Source organism: Oryzias latipes, chromosome 16 (assembly GCF_053564925.1).
Source record: "Oryzias latipes strain Hd-rR chromosome 16, Olatipes_Hd-rR_3.1".
Taxonomy (NCBI): domain Eukaryota; kingdom Metazoa; phylum Chordata; class Actinopteri; order Beloniformes; family Adrianichthyidae; genus Oryzias; species Oryzias latipes.
In genome coordinates this window covers 16406908-16433732 of record NC_136252.1, presented here as the reverse complement: position 1 = coordinate 16433732, position 26825 = coordinate 16406908, and the positions used below count along the sequence as shown (strand labels likewise).

Sequence of the window (26825 nt, the reverse complement as noted above, 5' to 3'; positions counted from 1 at the left end):
CAGCTGCCTGCTCAAATGTGACTTTGTTTGCAGTGTCGCCCATTCAAATCCAGCCACTCTGATGAACATCGTGGGCAGGGGCCCGTCAGATTTGAGCAGGCACTGGAAATCCGACCTGTATTGACTGGCACCACAATCAGCGGAGAACAGAGAGCGAATCAGTGAAAAAGGGGGAAGATGTCTGTGCTTTCGGAGTGTGGTGTTGATGCAGCTAAGTCTGCGTTTTGTTCTTGTTTTATCCTATTTCTTATTCATTGCTGTCTAAAAAAGCAGCAAGACACTGTTTTTCTTTTGATTGTGGCAACTCTTTGAAAGAAACACAAATATCACATGTGGGCGACAGAAATGAAGGATTTGATCCAGCAGATAAGATGAAGAGGCAGCCGGTTTAGGAGAGCTCTCTGAAGGATTTCAGGCTGCTGGGTGGGTGGGGAGGTGACAGCACCAGAAGGGTGAGAGTCACAACCAAATGACTGCAATTAACAAAAAAAGAACAGGGGACTAGCGCCCCCAAGTGTTTACATAGTGCACCATACAGCAGTTTTTTTGAAAAGTTGTGAGGAAATCTGCACTGATTATGCGCTTTGAGCTGCAGCACACTCTGTCCCTTCAAAGCTCTTGGAAAAAAGGCTTTAGGACATATATTATTAATTTTGTTGTAAAAAAAAAAGTCAGAAAGAACAGCAGAGGGTTTGATCAGAACTTTATTTTTTTTGTTGCAAAAATATAGGCTGAACAACTAGTTAAAGTTTCTGAGTTGTGAGAAAATATTTTATGATACTTTTTTGTTGGCTGCTCTCCATGAAGTACAGTACTGACCCGAGTTATTTTGTGGGTTTTTTTTTCCTCCCTTGGTATAATGATGGGTGTTGGGATTTTGAGTAAGCTCAATGGATTTTAATATAAGTTTGTGGGGAGTTTTCCATTATTTGTAGCAATCAATAATATATACAGGCTCATCTTACACAAAGAATTACACACCACTATCCTTGACACAACAAACTGGTGAAGTAAGAGAATATTTTTATCCAGAAGCTTCTTCAGATCATCACTTACGATCACACATCATTTCTTCCAGCAACTGCAATTATAAAAATTGACTTCTATCACAAATTTCCTTTAGGGAATAATAATGTTTTTTTATACTCTGGAAATTAAATTTAAACCTTAATTGAAATGGAAAAAAGAGAAAGGTATTAACAACAAAGTTTGGTGAGAGAGGAAGATGAAGGCTGAGGCAGTGGTAGTGAGTTATAATTGTGTTTGGAGAACTTATTCCTAATGTCCTGTTGAGCCCACTAAAGGACGCACCCGGTCATCTGGGAGCCAAAGTCCTCTCACTGTGACTGATAGTAGGTAGACTTTGCCCTTAAAAGGGGAGCACCACTGCAGGCAGTTTAGATCACTGGCCGTCAAAGCAAGAGGTAAGAGACAACATTCAATTATTTCTTCGGACAAAGTTTAGTACATATGATTGAGTTCTGTTTTTCTATATGGTAAACGTGTTCATAAATGTATTTTTACAGTCTGTCCTTTTTCCCCGTAACAAAGTTCAGAAGCCTGGGCAGGAAATGAAAGGTGATTTTATCTGGAAGATGATAAAGTGCTGCCTTGAGTGCAGTAGTTGGTACTAATTGGGGACATTACAGGATGGGAATGTTGTCATTCATCAAACTATAGGTGAATTTATGTGCTGTGCTGATGTTTATTTGCAACTGTTCGCTCCGCTCTGTGACTGCAAGTCAGTTCCGGCTTTGCTTTAGTGTTGTTTCATGTCACAGAGCATTGATCACTGTAAAGCTTCAGATGACTTCATTCCTTGAATGATTAATTAAAACCAGGGACCTTAAAAAGAATGGGCCTCTTTCATTTCTTCCCTATATATGTACAAAGAAGAATCTGTCATTTTATTGTTTGTCCTTTATGGCAACAGCTGAATTTCCTCTGAGATCAATTAACTTCTATCTATTTGGCCATTAAATATACATACAGCTCTATTAAACTGAGGTTTAAGGCAATAATTATGGATGTTAGTCACGGGTGGCTGTGTGTGTGATGCATCATTTTGTAATTACCCATTTATTTGTTCCCCACTGACATTGCCCCATTTGCCAGTTTAGCATCAGTGATGAATCCAAGAGCTTGCCTCTGTGACGTTACGCTGACTGGCTTCATGTTGTTCGTTCTTAGTTCTGTGGGGAAAAAAGGAATCTATTCACGTTTGGTAAGATGGACCACATAAATAACAACAAAGGCACTGAAGAGTGTGACCATCGCCCACCTCCATACAGTCCTGCCGTGTATCCGGACCCTTCCTACACAGTAACAACTTATCAGGTTGGTAACAATCAGACATTTGAATTTGAACTGTTGCAACTTTACTGACCTTTGATCATCATAAAATCTTATTAAAACCCCAGAAGTACAGTTTGGATGCTTAAACGTACATTACACTTGTATGGGTTCATATAAAAAAAGTTGTGATTTGGCAAAAAATAAAAGCAGAAGAATTTTTTTCACTTTAAGATCATTGCTTGTGTGTTGTAGGTAGGGAAGGGCGACATTTCTGTTGTCTGCCCTCCTGGACCCTATGACAACTTAAGCTATGCTGAGGACCCCCCAACATATGGAGGCTATCCCCAGTATGGCCAAGCTCCGCCTCCTTATCCCGAGGTCCCGGTCTTCTGTGACTTTAGTGACAAAGCAATCCGGAAAGGTTAGAGCTGAAGGAGCCTACACAGAGAATAAAGAGACGAAGTCTGTAGTGTTCTCTGAAAACTGCTTAAACCTCGTCATCTTTTATTACCGCACCTAGTGTTTTTCAGCAATCAAATACTGTAGAAGCAATCATTTTGAAATGATGTGCAGCATTGACAGTTCAAACTCTTTTGCCTTTTTTCTTTTCTTTTTTACTCATCAGGGTTCATAAAAAAAGTCTACCTGACGCTGATGACTCAGCTGCTGATCACTGTTGGGATCATCTGTGGTTTCATTTACTGGTGAGGCCGCGTCGCAGAAACCTCATAGTAGTTTCTGAGTTTTCAAAAGGATCCATCACTGCAGAAGTGGAATAATGAAAGAGCATTCAATGGTTTTAACCTGTTAAATGAAAAGCAGTCTTTTCTTTCTCTTCATAAATTGTGTTCATCTCCCATGTGTGCAATGCTCTGTCCCCCATTAATATTTAACACAATCATTTCCTAAAGATACGGTGCCTCTGTTATAACACCTTTACCCCCCCTCCCCGCCCTCTCATCACCTTGCAGGGACAAACTCAAGATGTGGGTGGTGGAAAACAACTATTTCACCTACTCCATGATGTAAGCCACTTAAACAAGGCATCTGGATAAATGCTATTGTTTCCTTGTTTTTTAAGCACATAAAGTATTTGTGATGGTTTTAGTTGATCATAAAACCACAGCCACATATTTAGTATCCAGACTTGTATATGTTTTTAAAAACTTCTTTTCTTTACTGCACAGAGCTGTAGGATCGGTTCTCCTTGTGATCATGTCCATATTTGGCAAACTTCACCGTCAAGCACCCCTCAACTATCTAGCCCTGAGCCTTTTTGTGAGTAGCCTCCTATTAAACCACCTCCACACCTGCTCTATTTCCCTGTTTTGTGCAGAGGACTTATTTTCCATTTGTCTCCACCTTTCCTCTCTGTTGCAGACGATCACAGAAGGCGTGATGCTTGGATCTGTGACAGTGTAAGTGTTTCCTGGAAAGAGGGGCCTGCCTCAATCTGACTCATTTACACATTGATTATTGCATCTGATCCATTTCTGATAGCATGTTTGATGGCAGCATGGAAACCAGATAAGATGCTATCATTGCCGGTTTACCACATTTTCCACTCTTGCTGGCTGGAGATAAACTTGAAGCATGGCTAATCCTTCAAAACGCAGTTTCTCAGTACTTGGACCTTTGCAAATACTAATCGTGGTTTTCAAGTTCTTTCTTATCCTTCTCTGAGGCAACATGTCCCTTTATCAGGTCAGGGAAGGCTGTGACTTAAACAGAAATTATCATATTTTTGGAAGACGCAGCAAATTGTGTAGCAGCGAATAAAAGAAATTGCAGAAAATGCTTTGTGAAATGTCCGTCCTGCCATGTTTCAGGTTAATATAAAACTCAGAATTGTGTTGCAGCATCTTCAAAGTTAAGATAGCATCAAACTCTATGAAAATCTGAGTAAAGGGTCTTTGCAAATACTCAGTCTCACATGTTAGGCCTAATATTATGGGATGCATTTCCTGGACACCTATTTGATGTTTTCTGCTTGCAGGTACTTCAAGGCCGAGGCTGTTATGTGGGCTGTGGGTGCAACAGCATTTGTTACCTTAGGCATAACTTTGTTTGCGTCACAGTCAAAGGTGAGATCAGTCACACAAGCTCTCAGCTTCTTTTTGCATGGCTCTCAAAAGCAAAATTTCATGAAGTGCAGCAACTTTGCAGTTTGTGGTTATTGATTGTATTCTGAGATGTGTTTCCTGTGCCTCCATGTGGAACGTGTTAAGCTGCACTGTTGGCCAGGTTTTCTCACTCTGCGTCTGCTCAAAGCCCCAGCAGAGGTTTAAATCTGCGATGGGATTGCTGTCCTGGAAAAACTATGACTACTGCTGAGATCAGTGTTTATGTCAGTCAAATTAATTCCTCACGTCCACTGGTGAGAGCAAGTTAAACCTCTTTGAGCTGAGGCATTTAGCACTTTAGCCTGGTTTTCAAAGTCTGTGTCATTGCACCGTGAACCACATAAAATGACAGAAGTGCCACTCAAAGAAGTGTATTTTTGAGATAACTTTTAAAAAGTCTGAGGAATTCACTGTAACTCTGAGGCACAAAACAATTTTTTAAAACAAGGTTTAAAGTTTAAAAAAAAAAAAGTTATTGCTTAAATGTTGTAGTCCAGGCTAAAATTGTCAAAACATTTAAAGCCTCACTCCGATTATCTTTTGATCTATTGGCAACATTTTGGTAGTCTTTTATTATGATTTTGCTTTCCATTTTCTGAAACATAGTTTTTGCAGAGTGGCAGACATTCATTAGAAATTGGCCTTTAGTGGGCATGACCTCTAGCACAGAGTAACCCCATCCCCCCTTCCCGACATTCATAACGAAATGTATGTATTTGACTATGGTTTTATGAATCCCGGATGAGCGGAGGAGTTGCGGTCCCTTGGGCTCCTTGAGTTCTCGTGAGAGAAATGTTTGGGACTAAGATCTCGGTGCCACTTGACTTTATAGTCTCACGTTGGTCACCGGTAGGCCACAGGTGACTTTGTTGTCAGTAAATTCTCGAGCTACGCAAGCACAAGAAGGAGCAGTCAGTGCTCGAAGCATTGGCTCTGACGGTCAGGAGGAATGAAACAGAACTGAGCTCTCTGTTTACACACTGTCCTGCTAGCTTACAGCCCCTCACAACCCCAAGCTAAACCAACAAAAATGGCGAGCAATATTGGAGCCATCCAGTTGGCCAGTTTTGAGCCAGATGCCAGCCAGACGAGGAAAACAAAGATGTGCATGAATCTAGTCATCTATTAGTGGATGCATCAGAATGGAGCAGAGTAGAAAGGGAGTGGCCTCTGACCGTAGCAGATATGTCAAGATTTTCCAAATGCATTTTTTTCATCTGCTCCTGAATCCTAATAATGTGAATAGAAAAGTGCTCAGAAATAATATACAACAATGTGTTTTTTCAGATGAAGTCATCTCAGCTTCCCAATGGGAACCCAGACTCCGTGTTGTTTGACAGTGGACAGTACAGTGTGATTAAGGCAATCTAAACTAATTTAGAACATCGATGTGTGAGTCAGTTGGCTTTGTGTGCTCTAAAAACCCAATACACTTCTATGTGTTTGTGTGCAATCACGTAGAACCTGCAAAGTCAATAAAACCGCACTGAAACAGTGTTTCCTCCAGAAACTGTAGACGCTTGTGTGGTGAGCTGACAGTTTGATTGTCTGCATACGCAGCACACAAAGCACAGCAGCTGTTAATGGCCATCAGCAGCCAGAATGTTAAGGTTGCCGCAGTGATGGGACCTTCATCTTTGTCCCTGAGTGACCCTCGGAATCTTGGGGAAGCTTGTTTCAGTTTGAGCTTTACCCTGGACTTGTAATGTGAAAAACGTTTTATTTTCATCTCCTATACAAGGTGTTTAAAAGAGGGATCGTAGAAATAATTCTATAAATAAAAACAACAAATTAAAACTTCATCCAGAATTTTATTATACATTGTGATTTCAAAATCTTTAGAAATGTTTTCAAAGTATTGAAATTGTGGAAACAAAAGCTCTGATTTAAATTTACGATGGTTATTTCCTAAAATAGAATAGTGGCAGACTAATGCTGACTGTATTTAAAGCAAAACTGTGGTCATTGTGTTCCTGTTCTTCCATTTCAGACAAACTTTCCAAGATAAGTGAGAACTTTCCTTATTTTGGGATGATCTCAAAAGCCGTTTTTTAAAAATTCAGACTGTTTCCTGAGGTATAAATGTTCAGGGGTCCGCAACCTGAGGCTCCAGAGCCACATGTGGCTCCTCTATCCCTCCTACGTGACTCTTTGTGAGTTTCATTTTTTGTCAATTTGGACTCTTACATTTAGATTTTTAATATGGTTGTCTAGTTGCCGTTCAGAGACAGCATTCTTAATTCACATAAGGTGTAATTACAGTTGTACATTTTTAAAAACAACTGGATTCTACATCACTGTCATGTAAAAGGGGTCAAATTGAAATATACCTAAATATAACGCTGCTGTAACCCATGTGCTATCCTAGGCACTTTAACATTGGGAGTTGGGTCATCTAGACCCAATAGACAGTGCTCTGAACCTTTTTTCTTCAATGATTTGTGATCTTCACTGGTGTCCATGGATTACATGAAATCTTTCCACCTTTATCCACCTTTGTCATGGTAGGGAGAACACGTCAAAGTAAGGGTGGGGTCATCTAAGATAGCACAAGGGTTAATTTTAATTGTTGTAAATGTTTAAAAACAAAATTTTAAAAAGCAAAAACTCAATGACAACAAAAACATAAATAACGTTTATTTTTCTATAACAGTTAAGTAGAACTTTGCGGCTCTCCCTAGGATTTAGCCAGTAAGAAATTGCTCTTTGAGCATTACATGTTTCAAACCCCTGGTCTAGTTTTTACTACACTATGGTTGCTGGTTGTATCAGTTCATTACATCAGACTAAGTAGATGCCACACAGAGTTCATTTTCACTACTTGGTGTTCATCTTTGCAGCTTCAGCATCTTTTATGTGCAGAGAATCTTTTAATCTCTCAGTGGCTGGACTAAATGCCACACAGAGCCCTTTACATGTTCAGCTTAGAGCTCCTCGAGTGATCATTGTTCTCCTACAGTGCCATTATTTTGCTGTCAATCTGAAAAGGGCACGCAGGCGTAAAGGCCACCCCCACTTCCTTTCTCTGTATCTGAAAAGCAGCATCTTGATTAATGGCCAAGGTTTATTAGATGTGGGCAATTAAGTTTAATTGAAACAAAGAAGAAAATTCAAGTACTTGCATTTTTCTTGCTGATCGTATCCAAGCTTGTATGTAAAACTATAAAATTAAATGAAAAATAGAGATATCGATAAATTAAAAACTTCCAGGCTGTTATTTAGCAAATGAAAACTCACAACAAGTAACTTAAAATAAAAATATGCATAAAAATGGGTTTTAGTGACTATTATGCACACTGTCCTAAAGGGGACAAAGAAACAAAATTGGGTTGTAAACCCAAAAACAATTTCCCCTGCCCTGAATAAGAGGATCCTGATGATTATCCATGAGTACACAGGACAAGTCAAAACTCCTGCTAACACTAAGTGATGCCAGATTTGCAACTAAATAAAGGCTTTAAAAGTCACGCCTTCAGACCCCACTTTAGACTTTCCAAGTAAACACAAAACACGATATTCTTAGGAGTAGAAGAAAGGGCTTTTTTCATTGTTAAGAGGTTCATTACAAGGTGTTTGTCTGTCTCTGTCCCATTAGTTCGACTTCACCCCAGCAGCTGCGAGCATGTGGACGTTGGCCTGGTCTTTATTTTCCCTCTGCATACTTTGTGCCGCCATCCAATCACAGGTAAATGAGTTCATGTATTCTCATGCATAAAATCAGCTGCAGAGCTTTACATTTAGTGTTCTGTAACTGACCTACCTATGTTGCTGAGCAGACTAAAAAGAAGAGCATATGTGTTCTTTAACCTCCAACATCTGATGCATGTGTTTGTTTGTTTTTTGTAAAATCTTGGTCTTGATATAACCTACTTATTGTGATTTGGTTTGCAGTATTTGTATATCGTCTACGCCTTCCTGGCATCCTTGGTGTTTTCACTGGTAAGTGCACCAAAGCCTTCAAGCAAAAAAAGCTCAGCAGCATTAAAGAAACTGAATGAAAATGACCTTTGAAAGAGAGGATCATCAAAGCTGCAGTGCAATAAGCGAATGTGTGTCATACAAGCTTTGATTCTAGTGCCAAGAAGCTCGCCACCAGTGTTTGCCACAGTAGTTAGGGTAACTCTGATGTCCTTGTGCCCTTTGATTGCAATTATGCGCCTCTCAGCAGCAGCAGTAGGCTGCATTTGCACAGCCACCTCTGTATGTGCCGTTGACTCCAATGTTGAGATCCATCCCCAAAGCTGTTGAAGCAAATCATGTCTGCACACAGAGCTGAACGGGCTGCAAGTCACCATTTCATTTTATAGCCTCTTGTTTATATTCAGACCCTCCAAAGCAAGCCTGTGTAAAGGCTGTCACACAGCCACTACATACATTTTGCGAATATTGCACCAATGAAACTGGTCATACTTGAATATAAGTGGAAAAAGTCTTTTGTGACAAATTTTCACAGATGTATCCCGAATGAACCACGTAAAAACCACGGAAGAAGTTGGAATAAAAACTACACAAAGAACACGTAAATCACCGTAACAGCCAAATCTGAAATTACGTAATTTAAATGTGATATGTGCCCGTTATACATCTGTTGTACATGCGTGAAAAGTCTGTTCGTCCTTGTGCTATCCTAGGCACTTTAACGTTGGGAGGTGGGTCATCTAGACCAGTGTTTTTCAACCTTTTTTAAACCACGGCACACTTTAACCCTGACAAAAATCCCGTGGCACACCGGCATCCAAAAAAAAAAAAAAAGCAGAAATTTATGGTCTGTATTGATCGACAGCCCCCCCCCCCCCCCCCCCCCCCCGCAATCTCACATGGATTTTTGTGATAATTGTGGCAGAAAAAGCAGGAAATTGCGGCTGTTTTTTTCTAAGAGATGAACCACTTGTATTTTTGTTAGAACTGAGCGGCTTTCTCAGCAGAATTAAGAACAAGGAAGTGAAGACTTTAACCACTTCTGATTGGTCAAACTGATGACATGTGATTAATCCTTCAAGAATGATTGGCGGAGACAGTTAAAGGGGCGGGACTTTTCCTTACACAGTTATAGCTGCAGCTAAATCGCAGCACCGTGATTCTTATCAAAATGTCTTTAATAGAATTAAATAAACACAAAGAAAAAGTAATTTTAAGATCTTTTATACTCCTTACTACTCAGTGTTTTATCAGGGCCTGTTGGGATACACAGAGAGCTGATTTCTTGGAGATGGAAAATGTTTTTAGATCAGTGAATGATTTCCCACGGCGCACTTGACCATCTCCCACAGCACACTAGTGTGCCGCGGCACACTGGTTGAAAAACACTGATCTAGACCCACTAGACAGTGCTCTGAACCTTTTTTCTTCAATGATTTGTGATCTTCACTGGTGTCCATGGATTACATGAAATCTTTCCACCTTTATCCACCTTTGTCATGGTAGGGAGAACACGTCAAACTAAGGGTGGGGTCATCTAAGATAGCACAAGGGTTAGAAAGTTAGAAAGTCATGGAAAGCCACAAATTTGCGCATGCATCTCTCAAAAATCACGCACAATTGTGTTAGATTTGCGTGAACAGTTGCGTATAAACTACGTAACATATGTATAAACTGTGTAATTTTCAAACAATGGAAAATTTTGAACAGCTTAAAACCGAGTTTTCGTAAAGACCTGTCGGCGGAAACCCTTGAAGGACATCTGAGCACATTGACAAACATACTTGTGAATATGGCATAGCACGCATGTATCATAAAAAAACGAAAATGCATACGTGGAGAATGTGCAAAATGCACGTAGTGGCGGTGTGACACAAAGCCTTGAAATCCTGGTAGTCCGATTCTCCAATCATGCAACTATGCTGCCTTCAAATGTATGTGGGGTTTTGATGGCATCTTTCTGTGCCTGTCTCTCTGCAGTTCTTGGTGTTTGATACCATGCTCATCCTGGGTGGGAAACACAGGCGATATGAAATCTCGCCTGAGGAGTACGTGTTTGCCGCTCTCACCCTGTATGTGGACATTGTCAGCTTGTTCCTCATCATCCTGCAGTTCATCAACCTGTGCTTTGGCAGATAAACCCCCAAGTACCTCCTTCATGGACAATGATGATCATGAGATGCTAACAAAAAAAAGACAAAATATTTTCTGCTTTTATGGAACATTAATTACACAAATTTCTAGTAAAGCTTTGTAGACACTCTGATTTCAATTTTGTGTTCCTTATAAGTGTCAATTCTTTTTATATAGTCAACACCTTTCTTTCCTGTTGTTTATCCTTCAGTTGGCACTTTCTGTGCTTTCATTTCAGCAAAAATAAGCTATTAGTTGTCATTATTACACTTTATCAGTTCTCATCTAAATGTAGTAAGAAGTTTTCTGAACTCTTTTCACTTTAGACTGTTAAATTTTGTAGGTTTTATAAAAAGAAACTTAGAAGTAATACGAGAGTCTCGTAACATATTACAACTCTGAGTAATATTGTATGGTAAGGAATTACTTTTGAACATTGAAAAATAATCCGTTATGCATTACAGTTTTGAAGTAACTAACACAACACTGTGCACGCCACACATATTAAAGCACACAGAAACATGCTGAGAGTATCATGTGTTACATGTTTAATGTACTGGCATTGATGTAAAATGTAAAGTAAACATAGGGATTTTTTAAACCCTTATTTTTTTGCAATAAATTAACAATATGATTTCAAAAAAATTATGTTTTGGTCTGCTTTGTAAGATCACGTTTATCCTTTTTTTTGGGGGGGAGGGTTATAGAGATTAAAAAAGACTTACACATGAAAAAATACAAACTAAATGGATGTGTACAGAATAATTGTAAAAACAATTAGAGAATTAAAAAAAAAAATTGTATGCTCAACATGTAAGGCTGTAAAAGGATTAGCATTTTTTTTCGTATTGGATGCCAGAAGAACGTGGGTTAAGAACCTTCTTAAGCCACATCCAAAATATTCTGGTTATGCTCCCTTAGTTCAAGAGTCCACATGTAAGCACCATACAGAAACCCAATTAACTCAAATTAAATCATCAATTAAGCAAAAGCTAAATCTGACCAGTGCTTTTTGTCTCAGTTGTTCCAACTATTTCACAACATGTTGCTGGCAAATTCAAATCACATTTACTATTTTTTTTGTGGAAAAAATGGAATACATTTTTTTGTTAGTCGGGAAGAGAAATACCGGTGCGTGAGCAAAATCTTTGCACTCTGGTTAATTTTTATAGCTGGTAACTAAAGATAAATATTTTCATGCTTATTTTTTTTTTATTTTTTTCATGCTTATCTGTGTTTCGCACAGTGTAGTGTTCCCATTGTGATAAAAGTAGAACTGGAAAAGACAATGCAATAGTGTTGGTTCATGTCATTCAGAAGAACTTTTTAGCACTTTCGGTAACCCTTGTGCTACCCTAGGCACTTTAACATTGGGAGTTGGGTCATCTAGACCCACTAGACAGTGCGCTGAACCTTTTTCTTCAATGATTTGTGATCTTCATTGGTGTCCATGGATTACGTGAAATCCTCTTCACCCTTATCCACATTTGTCATGGTAGGGAGAACACGTCAATGTAAGGGTGGAGTCATAGGATAGCACAAAACATGTGTTGCTTGCTGCTGATGGCGTGGACTAGGTGTGTGCTGTCAATCAGGCGTGCTGAGTAAGCTAATCAGCAGCAAGCAGGATGAGGAAACCTGAAATAACGGGCAGTGTGGTAGATCTTAGGGACCAGGGTTGAGCAAGGGAGCAATACATTCTTTCCATCAGAAATAAGGAGTTTCTGTGGGGTAGAGTATGAATAAATGTTCGTAGATCTGGCCCCAGGTGTCAGTCTGCACACATCTGTCTGGGGTATATCTCAAGTGTGGCGGCTGTCATCTTTCCTCAGAGTGAAAATTACAGCCCAAACCCTGGCATCTTGTTGTTTTTCCTCCATCCTCTGTGGTGAAACGGATGTTGCTGTCAGCCGAGCTGATGTGTTCAGTGAAGGCTTCCACAGTTGAGGACATCCCTGTCGCATCCATGCGTCTGTCTATAAAAATCCCATTTTTGAAATACGAAGCAGAGAGGATGTCCACAAGGATGCAGATCTGAGTGATTTGAAACCGATTTGGGTTATGTAAAGATCTGTTTAGCCCAACTACATTAAATTTAAGCAGGAGTGGGGGAGACGCGTTGAGATTTTAGAAGTTTCTCTGGAACTTCACTGGCTCCACATCCGCCAGCTAGAAATGACAAGTGAAACATACTGAAGTGAGATGCCTATTCTTCGATCTGCAGACGGATTTGAAACCAGCAATGCTTCACCCGCTTTTATCTAAAGTTGCAGTCTTTTGCCAGCAGGGTCCCCAGAAAGAAGCACAGGGACACTTGGTAAAATTCAACACAAGGTTTATTGGCATCACACACCAAACAGTTTTCATATAAAGAGGGAATGTATCAAGTATAGACTATGAAAGTGCAAATAGCATCTCAAGGATTAGTTGCTTTACAATAGAAAATTTGAATGAGTTACAAAAAGGTATGCCACTTGAAAATAAATCACCTGAACGTTAGAGGTGAAAGTAGAAATGCCATTCAGACTTGTACCTATTTCGTGCACAAGAAAATGTTACACAAACAGGTTCTGTCACGTACACACAATAACACAACAGTTAATTTCATTATCCATATGGCACAGCTTGACAACTCCAAGACACGCGACAAAGCCCTCACTTGTCTTCAGGTTTATTGTTTAAATCTGGGATAAACGCTATTTACTCAAATGATACACAAGTCTGTACAAAAGGGTCCGAGTGATCGTACTTCCAGAGTTTTCAAACACTCATCCCGTATTGCAACTTTTAATAATTGTAGTGTCTTCAGGTGCAAACGCAGTAGTCACGTGTGAAACAGTACAGCTTCTGTCAATTCAAACTTCATCTAGACGAAGACGTGAAGACGACAATTAGGCAACCATCGTTTCTGACTTCAGGGGGAATCTGCTGTCATATTTAACCCCAAAGAAAAATGTCAACTGCCTTCATTTTTTTTATTTATTTGTCAATCACTGAATAAAAAACAAACCCAAAAGGGCTTGGAATGGCCTAAAACCCCTTCTTGGCTTTATCTTAAAAAGGCTCCAACAAGTAAAGTGCCAAATCTCTCATTTTAAGAATACGATGAACTAAATCAGGGCATCTTTTAATTAAAGCCCTTGTTTTTAGGGTTTTGTTTGTCACTTTGTGTCTCTGCATTTGATGCAGGCATTTGTTAAATAAATACTGGCATTGAAATATTTGGAGTTTCTGATCTGAAGTTGTGTTTACCTGACTGTAAGGATCAGTAGCTTTTGTTTTTCATGTGAATCATTTCATTTTTAAAATTGTTTAAACACATTTTGGAGACACCAGATGAAAGTGATCTTCTCTCAAAAACGCACTTGGCATAAAGCCCTTTCTGCAAATAGGACATTGACCTCAAACTATTTTCACCCATAACAGAAATGCTTTCCATTGGCATGAAGTCACAACAATCGACAAAAAAAACAAAAACCCATCATGCTACAACAATTTCAGACATTATTTCAAGGGTGAGACAAAAAACAACCTCAAAGTTTGTGTTACAAAGTTATGTGAACAAAATAAACTAGGTGAAAATGTGTTTTTATACTATTATCAGAAATGTATAGGACAAAAAAAAAAAAAAAAGAACTGATACAAAGGCACTATATTTTTGACTGCTTTAAAGACAAACTTCCCTTGTTGCAAACAAGCACACATTGGGATGTTGTGCACGCAGAGCCCCCAACCCTCTCTGGGGCTGCAGCAGAGATCTACGACAGCTTTGTTCATTATTACCCAGAGATAAATTACTGTAACTTCAGCTTGATTTATTTCTTCATTCACTCAAGCCTGGAGGTGATTGCCTGGTTATCATTTTGACCGGCCTGCCCTGCAGTGCATCAAACAAGACTACGCCCGTCTGTCACACTTTACATTCACTTTAAACATTACTTAAAGACGAGCTGAATTCAAAGTACATGGCAGTGTTGGGTGCATCTGACTGTGCAGTCCCTCTGGGTCAGTCAGCGTATGAAACTTTTGAAGCTCCGAGGACCTTTTTACATTTCTTCTTAAAAATATTCATTAAAAAGTCAATTTTTTTTTCTGAATGTCTCACATAAAAACACATCTTTTGACATTTTCTTAAAACTTAAATTAAATTAAACAGCTCGCTCCAGCTGTCAGCGAGCAGGATCTGACAATATCACTTGCTGTGATTTCTCATTATATGGCTCAAAATGTTTACATTTAAATTTAGCTGAGTCACTGAGATTGTTATGAGCAGGCACGGTTTTAGAAGAATCCACTCGATGACTGCAAGTGTACGTTTGCAAGTCAATGTTTGACACCTGGACCAAGCTGAGCAGATATGCAGAGTTTTCTGTCGTCTTGACACTTAAATCCAAGAAAACAGTAGGTTTTTCCTCCAGTGGCAAAAAATAAACAACAGCCGGACTCAATAAATGTTGTCTCTTCTTTAAACGCAGGTTTAGAAAAGGCTGCTTGTACTCATCAGTATAGGATTCTTCTAAGGAAACTCTGAAAATAATGTGATCTCTGGGGTTAGTGCTTTCATCGCAAAAATGCCTGGCAGCGAGAAACGCTGACAATACCAGAAAAGCACAAACCCACCTGATTATACTGTCGGGCTTAGTGCCTGCAATGAAATTAAAAGGCCTAAAGAATTCTTTCCCTACTTACTAGCACAGTATGACAGACAGATTTTCTATTCTACCTACATTCCACCTGAAGAGCTACTTCTTAAATGTTCTTCAAACCTAGTTGGCAATTTAGTGGGTTTTTTTTGGCCTTTCAAAAAAGCTCTCTAAAACTTCAGCCGAGCACATCATACCAAGTGCACTTGCTCCTCCCACTCAGAGGAGCTGCTGCTCGGCAGCTGGTCGGACACAGAGTCACGTAGTGGAGTGTCCACACGGCAGGACTTTGAGCATGTGCTCTCAGCCGGCTCTGCATTTGTGTGGAGAGCTCCTGTGGGCATGGTGCCCAGCCCCACCAGATCTAACTGAGTCGGCCTCTCTGCGACGCCACGTTCCTCTTCTGCACAACCCAGTCTCTGGGAGTTGAGGGCCACATCTGCCGGGGTCTCCTCGGGGTTCCTGTTTTCAGAGAGGGCGACTGCACTGGCATTCACATCCTCGTGCGCACATCCCGCCGCTGATGTCTGGTGTGGGCCCACGTTTAAATCTGCGTCACAGGACACCGGGGGTACCAGGGTGATACCTTGGGGGTTAATGTCGTGGAACCATGCCATGATATTACCAAGAAGGTTAGCATTGGTTGCTGATGCAGAAGACGAGGATGGCCCATGGACGCTGCGTGGCTTTGAGTGAGCTGTGTCAGTGGAAGAAGGGAAGAGACGTGTTGTGGAAGGGTTGCCTGGAGCCACTGGTAATTGCACAGACGCACTGGATGCCCAGCTGTGACCTTCATAGTGTTGCACGGAAAAGGGAGCACCTGTGGCAGTGGAGTGCTGGTTGCCGATATTGCCGACTCTAACCAACTTATCTTCCAGCTCGAGCAGTTCTGAGCTGCTCCGGGAAGCTCTGGGAGGAACGCCAACATCCGGAGTGGTCTGCTCAAGCCTAGAAGGCAGGGAGCTTCCAATTGCCCCAAGGGAGATTTCGCTGGTGAGGACATCATGGTTGGACCCACTACCTGCCATCCCAGAATCCTGGAGTGACAGCTGGATAGCCAATAAAATGTTAGGGTCATCCTCATCCAAGGAACCAAGACCCTAGAACAAGGAGAAGAATGCAGTTACTGATGAAAATGTTCTGCTTTTAAAAAGGTAACTGTGTGCTCACCATTAGAGGACCTTCTCTGCGTCCACCGCCAACATCCTGTGGATCTTTTAAAATGAACAAAGAAACAGATAAAGAGGCAAATTAATAGTCTATCATAAAGTAATGTGTAAAATGACTACCCAAACACTAATGGGTTTGATATCTTATCAAGCTTGAAAAGTGATTACTTTCGAGACTCCAAATTCGAATTCTATTCACATAAATGTATCAAAGCCGAGTGTAACCAATTAAGTGCACTTTACACATTCACGTTCTGTTTAAGCTCTTTATCAAATCATACAAAAATGAAAAGGGCATCTAACTAGTCTTCAGTTCTTCATATAACATTATGATGACTCCAAACCTTCAACAGCTCAAAGATTTAGTTTTAGCTTAAAACTAAAGAAGAAAAAAAAAATTATTAAACAGGACTAAAATCCACAGAACAATTAGCAGTTTGTCAGAGATGTTTTCATCTGAAATACCTACAAATTGTTAATAATAGATGATGCAGCTGTTCTATTGAAGACTTTCCTTAACAATATACAAGAAAAAGCTATGACATGTTAATATGAGGTGTTAACAAGCATATGTTGATCTCAATTTGTAGGAGGTTCTTCTCAACCATCTGTCTATTCTTAATATTAAATTCTGACAGAAACTTTCTGAGAAGTGTTACAAAAAATTATACAAGAGATTAAAAACTGGATTAGCACATTTTGTTGAAAATTTGACATTATTTATACAGCACAGTCTGACGACAAGAATGTCACGAGTCCTGAAAACTCCCTCAGAGTCATTAAAACATTTAAATCTACGTGTTAAGATTCACTAAATAGAACCTTTGAATTCGGATGTGGCTTTACAAAGTGGAGCTGTCTGCGAGTGTGAATGTGGAGGGGGAGGGGGGTGTTTAAAAAAAACTATCATATCAGGGTGGAAAACTTTGTTTATCAGACTTTCCAGGTTTTTATTTAAGAACAAATTAGTTGGCTTAAGTGAAATACCATTTTACAAATGTACAAAAACCAGGTGTTTTTGCAGAACACCTGCTATTCTAGATGGTCAAGTGAAATTGTAGCAAATTCAGTAAAGTCAACACCCTGACTGCTAAATATTCCACTAGTATGTCTTGTAGTTGGTCTGAACCTCAGAAGAATAATTTTCATAGCCATTAATTCTGCTTAAAATGCCACTAACAGACTAATTAATGATTCAATGTGAAGTGCTAGCATGTTTCAACCTCCTTAGACTTTTGTGTAAATCACCTGCTCAAAACCTGTATATATTGGAGTTACATGGTGAGTATACAAGAAATGCATTACTAGAGTGTTTTTTCTGTACTTCAATAAGAAAAACGGATGTATTCTGTAATGGTACAGTCTCTTTAGGTCTGATTACACATTTAAAGCAACTAATTGTCATTTTCAAACCTTATTTTTACATCTTCTGGACTCTTCCACTTTTTAAATTAAGGGATTTTTGTTATAAGGTAGTGAAGAAACTGCTGTTCAAAGCTTTGTCTCTAGTTAGTTAAAAAAAAGAGCAAATTTTAGGTCGTAAAACTGGTATTACCAGGATTACAGGAAATTAAAGAAAAGAAAAGAAAACAGAAACACATTTTCCCCAAAAAGAGCTGTAACCACTCTGAATGATAAAAGTCAGCCAATCAAACGAACGTGTCCTACCCAAAGTGCTGTCACTGAGGTCATCGGGATCAGGTGTGTTGCTACGGATACTTGACATGTCGCCTCGTCTCCGCTGCCGATGTCTTCGTCTATACTGGAACTCTGCATACTCCTTTAAGTAAGAGCAAAAGTTTCTATCACAGCAGAGTTTCTTTTGATTCCTTTGAATAAAATATTTCATTTTTAAACTACTCAGTAGTTGTGTCTCTGGTTCCTTTAAATGCAAAATGAAAGCATTTTTGCTTCAATGAGGTCAGCGTAAAGTTCCAGGGAAGTAAGGCCCCGAGAGAGAGTCTTTTCATATCCAGAAGGAGCCTGAGGTCCCAGGGATTACAGCACAAACGGAATTCATGCAAAAGGAGATGCTCACCAGAGGAAATGAGAATTCAGTAGACCACAGACATCTGTTTGATGATTGGACGGTAACCTGATCTCACAAAAACCTCACCAAGTGTTCCAGCGATTCAAAGATCAATTAAACGTCTTCCATTTCTAGAATCAAAACTGTGTTTGAAAAATAATGAATGCATGATAGTTTCGGCCTTCCTAGACATCCACAGCTTCTTGTTAACCTGGAGGAAGCTGGACATACTAGTATCCAAGGTGAAACCCACCCATCACTTTATGGTTCTGACATGTTGGATCTGGTAACTTATAGCCATTTGTGTTTGCCAGGAGAAAAACATACAAGAAAAAAACTCTCAAACAAAGCTTTTATGGCCAACTCACATGGATTTACACTTTATGGCTACAGTTAGGGCTGCACGATATGAGGAAAACTCGCGATATGTGATATTGGTGATTAATATTGCGATAACGATATAATTTGCGGTATATAAACAAACAGCAAAACAACCAAAAACATCATTTCCATTTCACTGCAACAGTTTAAAAGTTATACTCCAACTGACCCTTGTCGACGTAGGAGGCAAACATCAAACATAAAAGGGCTCATCTGATTGATCAACAACGTAAACGGGTCCTTCCGATTGGTTAAATGCATAAAGATATTTATTTCATTTGTTCAATATTTCAAGCTCCCATGAAATATTTTTAGGACATTTAAGGTAACCATTTATTGCGATTTTGGCCGTCTTTTGCGGTATGCATATTGCACAGCTTGATGTCGCGATAACGATAAATTTGCGGTATATTGTGCAGGCCTAGCTACAGTACAATAAAACTTTCCAGTAGGAGGTAGTAGTACATGTTTGTTTCACTTTTAACCCTTTAACACTGGTGACATTCTTTCGTCTACTGTAACTTAGGGCTGAGCGATAAGGCCTAAAAATAAAATCAGATTTTTTTACAAACCAAATTCAATTTCCAATTTTAATCGATTTTTTAATCCCCTCTATTTATTTTCTAAAAACAAGTATTACAAGTAACAAAATATATTTACCATAAACTCTTATTTTAACATCTCCTTTGGGAAATGACCTGAATTCAAAGTGCAACTAAATACAAGCTAAAACACTCAACAGTGTATCTCTATTTCAGGTGATGAAACAGATAAGTCGGACTCCCCCTTTTGGTAGCAACAACCTTCAAACAGATTCTGCAGCGTGGAGTTTGTTGCTCCAAGTCTGAAGTCGCAAAGTCGAACCAGTTCGACAAAACTGAAGGAACTGTTCTTGTTTTGGGAAGAAGCTCCTCTTTGCTTGTTGCCATTTTAACATCTGCATTTTGCGAGAAACTGGCGAGCTGACCTTAGTCGAAACAACGGAAGTCCAAGAAGGCAGGGTGCTTGGGAAAAACAATCCAGATTTTCCCCAAAATATATCTTCTGAAATGGCAAATTTTTGATCCAACAGCATACATTAGAAATGTGTTGCACATTGGTGCAAAGCTGTTCCGAGTCAGAATCAAAGAGCGTGTGTTTTTTCTGTCTCACCGCCAACATCTCCCTTCATGAAGGGAGAGGCAGAAGTACTAAAAGGCTTTTAATTATATCTCTATGTTCAAGCAAGTCTTAAACATACTCCTCTTTAACTTGTTTTCTTTACTAGTCAGATAAAGATTGTGGCACATCATAAGGAAAATCCACCAACCTTTAACGTAGCAGAATTAGTTAGAGTTTGCATTTGCCAATTAGCCATTTCTTTTACAAAATATCTGAGTTTCTGCAAGTATGAAATAAAAAAGTAATAAAAAAAACACAAAAAGGAATGGACATCCTATCCGCCATATGACGACAGTGGTTTAAGATAATAACAATAAAGCTATTAAATAGAAACCTTGTTTGAACATTTTTCCACAAGTAAGCCAAAACAATTGGTTTTTATATGGTTTTATGACAGGACAAACACTGAGGGGTGGACAAAGTACACGGCAGCAAGTCAAAGTATAAATGCTTCTTGTCAAATATTACTTCAAAACAAATTAAAAAAAAAAACAGTTACCAAACTACTACAAAAACGCATTTTTATTTTTAGTAAATGAAGGTAAAAGAAGTCTAAAAAATCTAATGTCACATTTCAGAGATACTTTTGTTCCCAAAGCAGTATTAATGTTATCATCAAATCATGAAAGATTTAGCAGATATTACAGGACAGAGGGTCACAAGCAGACTGCGGTTCCGTTCCAGACTCGGACGCTGTCCAATACGGATCCAACAATCATTTAAAGCAGAAACAAATCAAATCCATTGGACCACTGCTACTGTATTTTAACCGGCACCATGTTGACAGACTTTACAATAGGCCTGCACAATATACCGCAAATTTATCGTTATCGCAATATTGATTACTAATATCGCATATCGCAAGTTTTCCTCATATCGTGCAGCCCTACTTTACAATAATGGGTTAGGGAAATAACACAGACCAGTTGTAAGTTGGGACATCACAAGTGATCCCACTCTGCCAATTTAATGGCTGAGCAGACAAAAAAGATTAAAAAATAGAGGGAAGTTGCACAAAAACAGCAACAAATCAATTGAAAAACAAAAAAAGAGACTGAGAAAACGGTCAGCCTTTGAAGGAAGTTTAGGAAACAGGTAAGTCAAAGGAAGAAAAGAGACCTGCACAGGGGAAATCTGAGAGAAAAGCAAAACACAACAGATGGAGAAAAGGAGTGAGTCGAAGAAAGGGACTTCAAAGTGTTGACCAAATGTACTCATTGAAATCTGAAGTACAATCTCAGAAAATAAACAACCTCAAGGAGCGCAATATGAGCCGCTCATTCACAGCCAAACAATGTGCTCAAGAGTGTTTCCTCAAACTTTCCCGGATTTAAGGTCAAAACAAAAGCCATTTTCTTCAAAGAGTACTTCTTCTTCACTGGACTTTTACTAGAATACATTTATTAGGAAAAGCCAGTACTCTTGTTTAATTGTTTGTTTCTAGTTATGTTTTATTGTTGGCAAAATTTGAACAGTATATTTCAGGGAGGTGCAGTATCTCAAAATGTGGGCATGAACAGGTGGCATGACCAGTGTTTCTGCTAATATAAAGGTTTGTTGTCTTGTTTTTAAATTTAAAAAAAAAGAATTCAAGGTTGGTTAAAACCGCTACCCAACAAGTGCTTTAAGAATACTGGGCACTGGCAAAAGTTTAATAGTTCATCCCTGCTTTATTCCTCAGTGTAAGTCTCATAGCTAAAAAGACTAATCAGGAGGACCTATTATTTAGTTAATTCAACTTTTTTCAGTATTTGGAAATACCAGAGTCCACACAATTATTTTTCCCATTTTTTGTGCCCAATAAAAAGCTTTTACGAGACAAGTTCAGAAGAAAGAAGAAAAAAAAAGCTTTTAGAAAATATATCGCACTATTAAAAAACTATTCTTGGTTGTTGTTGGCTAAATGTTGTTTTTTGTCAGTTACTTTTCTCCTCTTAATACCACTAGTTATTTGGATGAATACTTATAGCTTATCCTTGAGTGAGTTTAAATTAACCCAACCCTTATTTATTACAACTATGGAGTGGCTCCTCTTGCATCAAAATATTCATTTCAAGGTTTAACTCTACAAACAGAATCTAGGTAGGAAGTGTTTTAGCTGCATCCATTTCTTTAGCTCTGCTACGGTCTGCAAACTGCACAATAATGGACACCTAGGGTGAAAACTGCGATGCACTGATTTATGCACGAATGGAAAAGGAGTACGCGGGCCCATAAAACTATTACTTAGATGACAGGTTTATCGTCTTAAGTGTTCACTACAAACACCTGTTGCGTACATGCAATGATCCATTGCTATGTTTTAAGGTAATTTCCTGTCGCCTGCTTTCAGTTCTGACAAGTGTTTGCCCAGGGAGCGCTGAAGCATCGGGATCACTTCCGAGTGTCAAATTAACAGGGTATCTTTAGATCACTGTGGCTTTTCAGAAGCGGTATGAATGGTTGAATTCAAAAGAAAAATGTTAAAAAGGCTCAGACATTCATTTTACCTTCAATTAAACAGGATTTGCTGGGATATTATTACAGTCGTGTTGGCAGAGCTGCAGCAAATCAAGCACTTCTCATTCACAAAGGGCACTTCAAATACCAGGTATCTGATGCAAGCACTTTTGTTTGAGGCATTGATAGAATTGCTGATGAACGCTGCAAAAAATGGTTTTTGAAGCTTTCCTGTTGTTACATTTACAATATTTGATGTGAAGCAACTGAATAAAAAAATAAAAAAATAAAAAACCACGGAGGAAAATATCTTTGGAGTTGAGCCAAAGCTCTAAAGCGTTGCCGCATTTTCTTGACTCCCCCCCCCCCCCCCCCCCCCCCCCCAAGTATGTAATGTTTTGTTTGATTAAATTCTAAAACCATATTGGTTTTCGTTTATAATGTTATGTTTGTCAACAAATGGAACTAATTTATCATTTAATATTTTTTCTAAATTTTTTTCCAATTGTGGAAGGAGAGACACAGGTCCATAGTTTGTAAATATGGTAGGTGTTTCTATCCGCTCCTATAGATAGGAATCATTTTTGCAATTCTGTACACAGAGTTCCAGTTTTGCCTGGATAAGTCATTATTAAGAAAGTTCAAAGTTATTAAGAGAGGTCAAATTCACAAAACTCTTAAACTGTTCTACTTTTATAAATAGCTGATCTAATTGCAGACACAAAAAGAACAACCAGCTCATAGAAATGAAAAGCTACCTTTCAGAAAGCAACTGCTTTCAAAGAGTGGATTAACTAAACAGAACATTAATAAACTCTAAATCCTAAATTTAAACTCAAAGTGAGTGTTAATAAATATTTATTAGAAAGTTTTTTAAGGGGCTAGAAAGCAGAAAGCAGGCAAAAAGAAATATCCAAATTAAAGCAAGAAATTCCAGTAATGACTATGAAAATCTGAAAAAGGGTGGTGTTAAATTCTTGACAGAAAAGTAAACCTCCAGTAAAATATTAATCGTACGGATGTACAAAAACACTTTCTGATTTAAGAAGAAGGGTTTGCACTGGGCCTTAAACATTTTAAACAATAGTTTTCGTTTGTTCTTTACCTCAGGTGATGCAAAGCCTAAATATTCCCAGTCCCACGTTCCGCCAGCAAAACTGCCAAAGAGAAAAAGTGTTTTAAAAAAAATAGAAAAAGAATAGAAAAAAAGCAAGTAAATTCATGATAACTTATTGTAAAAATAAGCATTTTCTTACTTATTTTAGGTCTATAAGATTCAAGATCAACTTTATTAATCTCCGAAGGGTAATTTAGTTGTAGTAGCAACACCATGGAAATAGAGGGATAAAGATAAACACAAGACACAAAATATACAGGGAAGAAAGGAGAAAAAATAAAATAAAAGAGAATAAAATAACTATACACTCTAGAACTCTCAAAAAATCTTATGTACATCCAAGTCTGCCAGATGAATTGTGAAGTCTAATGGCAGGAATGACTTCCTGTATCTATAAAGGTTGTGTGTTCAGTCACCTGCGCCTGACAACCTCAGGAGAGTCATTGGGAGCTACTCCTCTGGCAACTGAGGTCAGGAATTCCTGTCTCTTCTGCTGCACAAGACAAGCAGCGCGAATGATCTTGTGGCGTGGCGTCCGCAGGTATGGCCGGTTAACCTTTTGCGCCAGGTCCTCTGTCACCATTTCCAAGTCCGTCTGCAGGCAGAAACACAGATAGACAACTCAAACTAAGAGACATATCTAAGTACATAAACATGTTTAAAAAATTCTTAAGTATGACTATTAATTAAGTATTTTGTGCCCAAAAATACCCTCATAAATAAGGATGCAACAACAATTTATTTTAGGTGTAGAGCACCCTCTACAGGTCAAACATGTTTCTACAGAGCTTAACTGAAAACTTTCTATGGGAAAAAAGTATCAGGCTTTTGCATGTTTTTCACCGTTTGCATCGCATTCCTGGTGGATTAGAAGAAGTTGACAGCGGTTCACTAATTTCACCATGATGCAAATCCAATATCTTACACTCAGTTGTCATCCTGTGCTGTTGTTCTGAGATCAGGAATTAAGATGGAACGCCAATTAAGACTTGAGAGGTTTCAAACCTCATTCAACTCTGTAGTTACGGGGGTAAAGAGCTTCTTCCCTCCTTTACATGGGCAATAGAAAAGCACAACATTTGTTGTGAATCATTAATGATGCTAATAATGATATGATACTTAACAAAAACAATTTTTGGGGTCTAAAGAAAAGCAATAATATTCATTTTTAAAAAGAAGACCTGCATAAGTTCGTAGATCTCCTTCTTCGTGCTTTTTGGCTCCAGAAAAAACCCATAAGGATAAGAGCACTTGAGTATGCGGCGAGTCTTTAGCAGTTCAAGGACTGCATCTTCTATAAATGTAGTGTCAGGTGGGCCTCCTTCTCCTAGAAGACAGGAAATAGAAATTAGAAGTGACAAATGAATTTTTGTAATGTAAATCCTTTCTCTCACAAATAGAAATGCTAAACAAAAAAGTGGGCCTGGTGCAGTAACCTGTTGCCTTTCTGAGTGGCATCAATAACAAAGAATAAAAAAAGATTGATAGAATTCATCTTTTTTTTTCATAACAAATAAAGGTTTGGAATTTTAATTACATTTTAGGTCAAATTTGTATTATTTATTAATTAGAATACTAAGTTGTTGTCTGTAAGTACGCATAATAAAGAAAAAAGTTAAATAAAGGCATTTGAATATATGTGGGTGAATATATGCCGGCTCTGACGACTTAACATTCTTGAGCAGATTTAGGAAAGTATATTGTTTATTAATCATAAAGCAAAACTTAGTTTGTCAAATTATTTAGCAAAATCTTAAACCCCACCGGCATTGAAAAAAAAAGGAAAAAGACGAGCACAGTGAGTGGAAAATAAATGCATTCTTTTTATTGCTGTACTCCTTTATTGTCTGGAATAATGCATATAATGCCCAGGGAAAAAAACGTGTAATAGCCCCAAAGTGGGTTGTGTGAGTAGATGGGCTTTAGCTTGAGGAGCAACTCCCACGCATAAGGGTTTAAATGGATGATACAACAGCTCACTCTCAATGAATGTGTACATTTATCATGATAATTGTTAGCGTTAATTGCTTGTTAGCATTTTGAATGCTTGTTAGCTGATTATCAACTTGTGTGTATAGAGGTGGAGGTGCAGACAAAGACAGGGGGGAGTTCTAGTATGCAGGACAATACTGTTAAAACACCACTGAGCCTAATGAAAAAAACAAAAAAAAACTCTTGTTGTTGACAGTGCCCACCAGAAGATCTCAATGACCTGCATGAACTTTTACACCCACAACAGATTAGTATTATTTTAGTGTGGAGTATTTGAGTCAACGGATGGGGCAGATTATCTTCTTAAATATCTGATAAGCTTCAAATGAAATAACTGTTCTTTGCTTTTTTTTCAATTAAGTATTTAGTGGCACATTCAATTGTGTATTTTGCTATAACGTTATACAACAGTACTCTGGATAGCAATGTACGGTAATTGGTTGGTGCTTTCAACCCTGATTTACAGCTTTGTGCTCTTCTCCCAAATGTTAGCAGCACAAAACTCTACATCATTCTACTACATTAAATCTAGGCTAAATGGGTAATAAAGAATGAGATATGATTGTAATGAATGTTGCAGTTATAACTGAGTCCAAACTTACTTCCTCTGAGGGCTCGACTGAGTTGTTCCATCTTCTCTTTGGCTGTTTTCAACAGGTGATGTTCTAGCTATTGTAAAAAAATGGGAAAGGCATTCGTCATTGATTAAAAGATTTTCAAAAATAATACATGAACAAGAATCAATGGAAGATTGATATATATATATATATATATATATATATATATATATATATATATATATATATATATATATATATATATATATATATCCTGTCAGAATATAGGAAAGTTTTATCCTATTTGAACCCAATACTATCAATCTAATGTCATTTATTAATAAAAACATCCACCTCAATTTTTCATCTCACCTAAAGAGTTTTTTTTCAAAGCTGTAGTTTTGTTTCTTTCTCATAAGGAAGTAATTACCTTAATTTCCGGATTATAAGCAGCTACTTTTGTCACAGGAATGCAAGTTTAATGTAAATTCCCGCTTTGAGAATGAATACCACAAACAGATAATCACGGGAAATTCGAGTTGAACAGCAGATGGTTTTAGCGGTCAGTCATCTTAGCTGTCACTCATATGACGCAATGGATAACTATCCGTGAACCATAAACCTCTTAACTTCGAACACTCTCGGGACGAGGCTATGAGCGAAGCTGAATGTATAGTCCCATTTCCAGCATCAAGCCAGTTTATTTTGACATACCAACAAGCAGCCAAACAGCATGGACGTCACTTCTGCCCTTAGACCCCTCAGTCATGGTGCACCAAAAGAAACACTCATACTCTGCCCTACTTGCGCCACATCCCACAATCGCTTGCTGCTATTAAACCCAACGAGCACATGACCGCTACTACTA

General features: G+C 38.5%; 2 protein-coding genes across 6 annotated transcripts in view; one reads left to right on the top strand and one right to left on the bottom strand.

Moving 5' to 3' along the window:
• Nucleotides 1-1320: 1320 nt before the first annotated feature.
• zgc:110410 (protein lifeguard 1) lies at nt 1321-11114 on the top strand. Its single transcript, XM_004078036.5, has 11 exons — nt 1321-1424; nt 2191-2337; nt 2548-2716; nt 2921-2999; nt 3267-3320; nt 3483-3573; nt 3676-3713; nt 4292-4379; nt 8014-8103; nt 8310-8357; nt 10317-11114. The coding sequence occupies exons 2-11, from the start codon at nt 2230-2232 to the stop codon at nt 10473-10475; spliced, it is 924 nt and encodes a 307-aa protein (XP_004078084.1). The 5' UTR covers nt 1321-1424; nt 2191-2229; the 3' UTR covers nt 10476-11114.
• Nucleotides 11115-12787: 1673 nt separating this feature from the next.
• Nucleotides 12788-26825, bottom strand: part of LOC101167318 (ankyrin repeat and IBR domain-containing protein 1) — a 37520-nt gene continuing 23482 nt past the window's right edge. For all 5 annotated transcript variants that reach the window (XM_011485051.4, XM_011485053.4, XM_011485052.4 and 2 more), the window contains exons 14-20: nt 26003-26069; nt 24590-24735; nt 23825-24003; nt 23397-23448; nt 17950-18061; nt 16283-16326; nt 12788-16212 (exon numbers count right to left, since the gene is read on the bottom strand). In XM_011485051.4, the coding sequence (XP_011483353.1) occupies nt 15304-16212; nt 16283-16326; nt 17950-18061; nt 23397-23448; nt 23825-24003; nt 24590-24735; nt 26003-26069 (1509 nt within the window). In that variant the 3' untranslated portion in view covers nt 12788-15303. The remainder of the gene's footprint in view (nt 16213-16282; nt 16327-17949; nt 18062-23396; nt 23449-23824; nt 24004-24589; nt 24736-26002; nt 26070-26825) is intronic.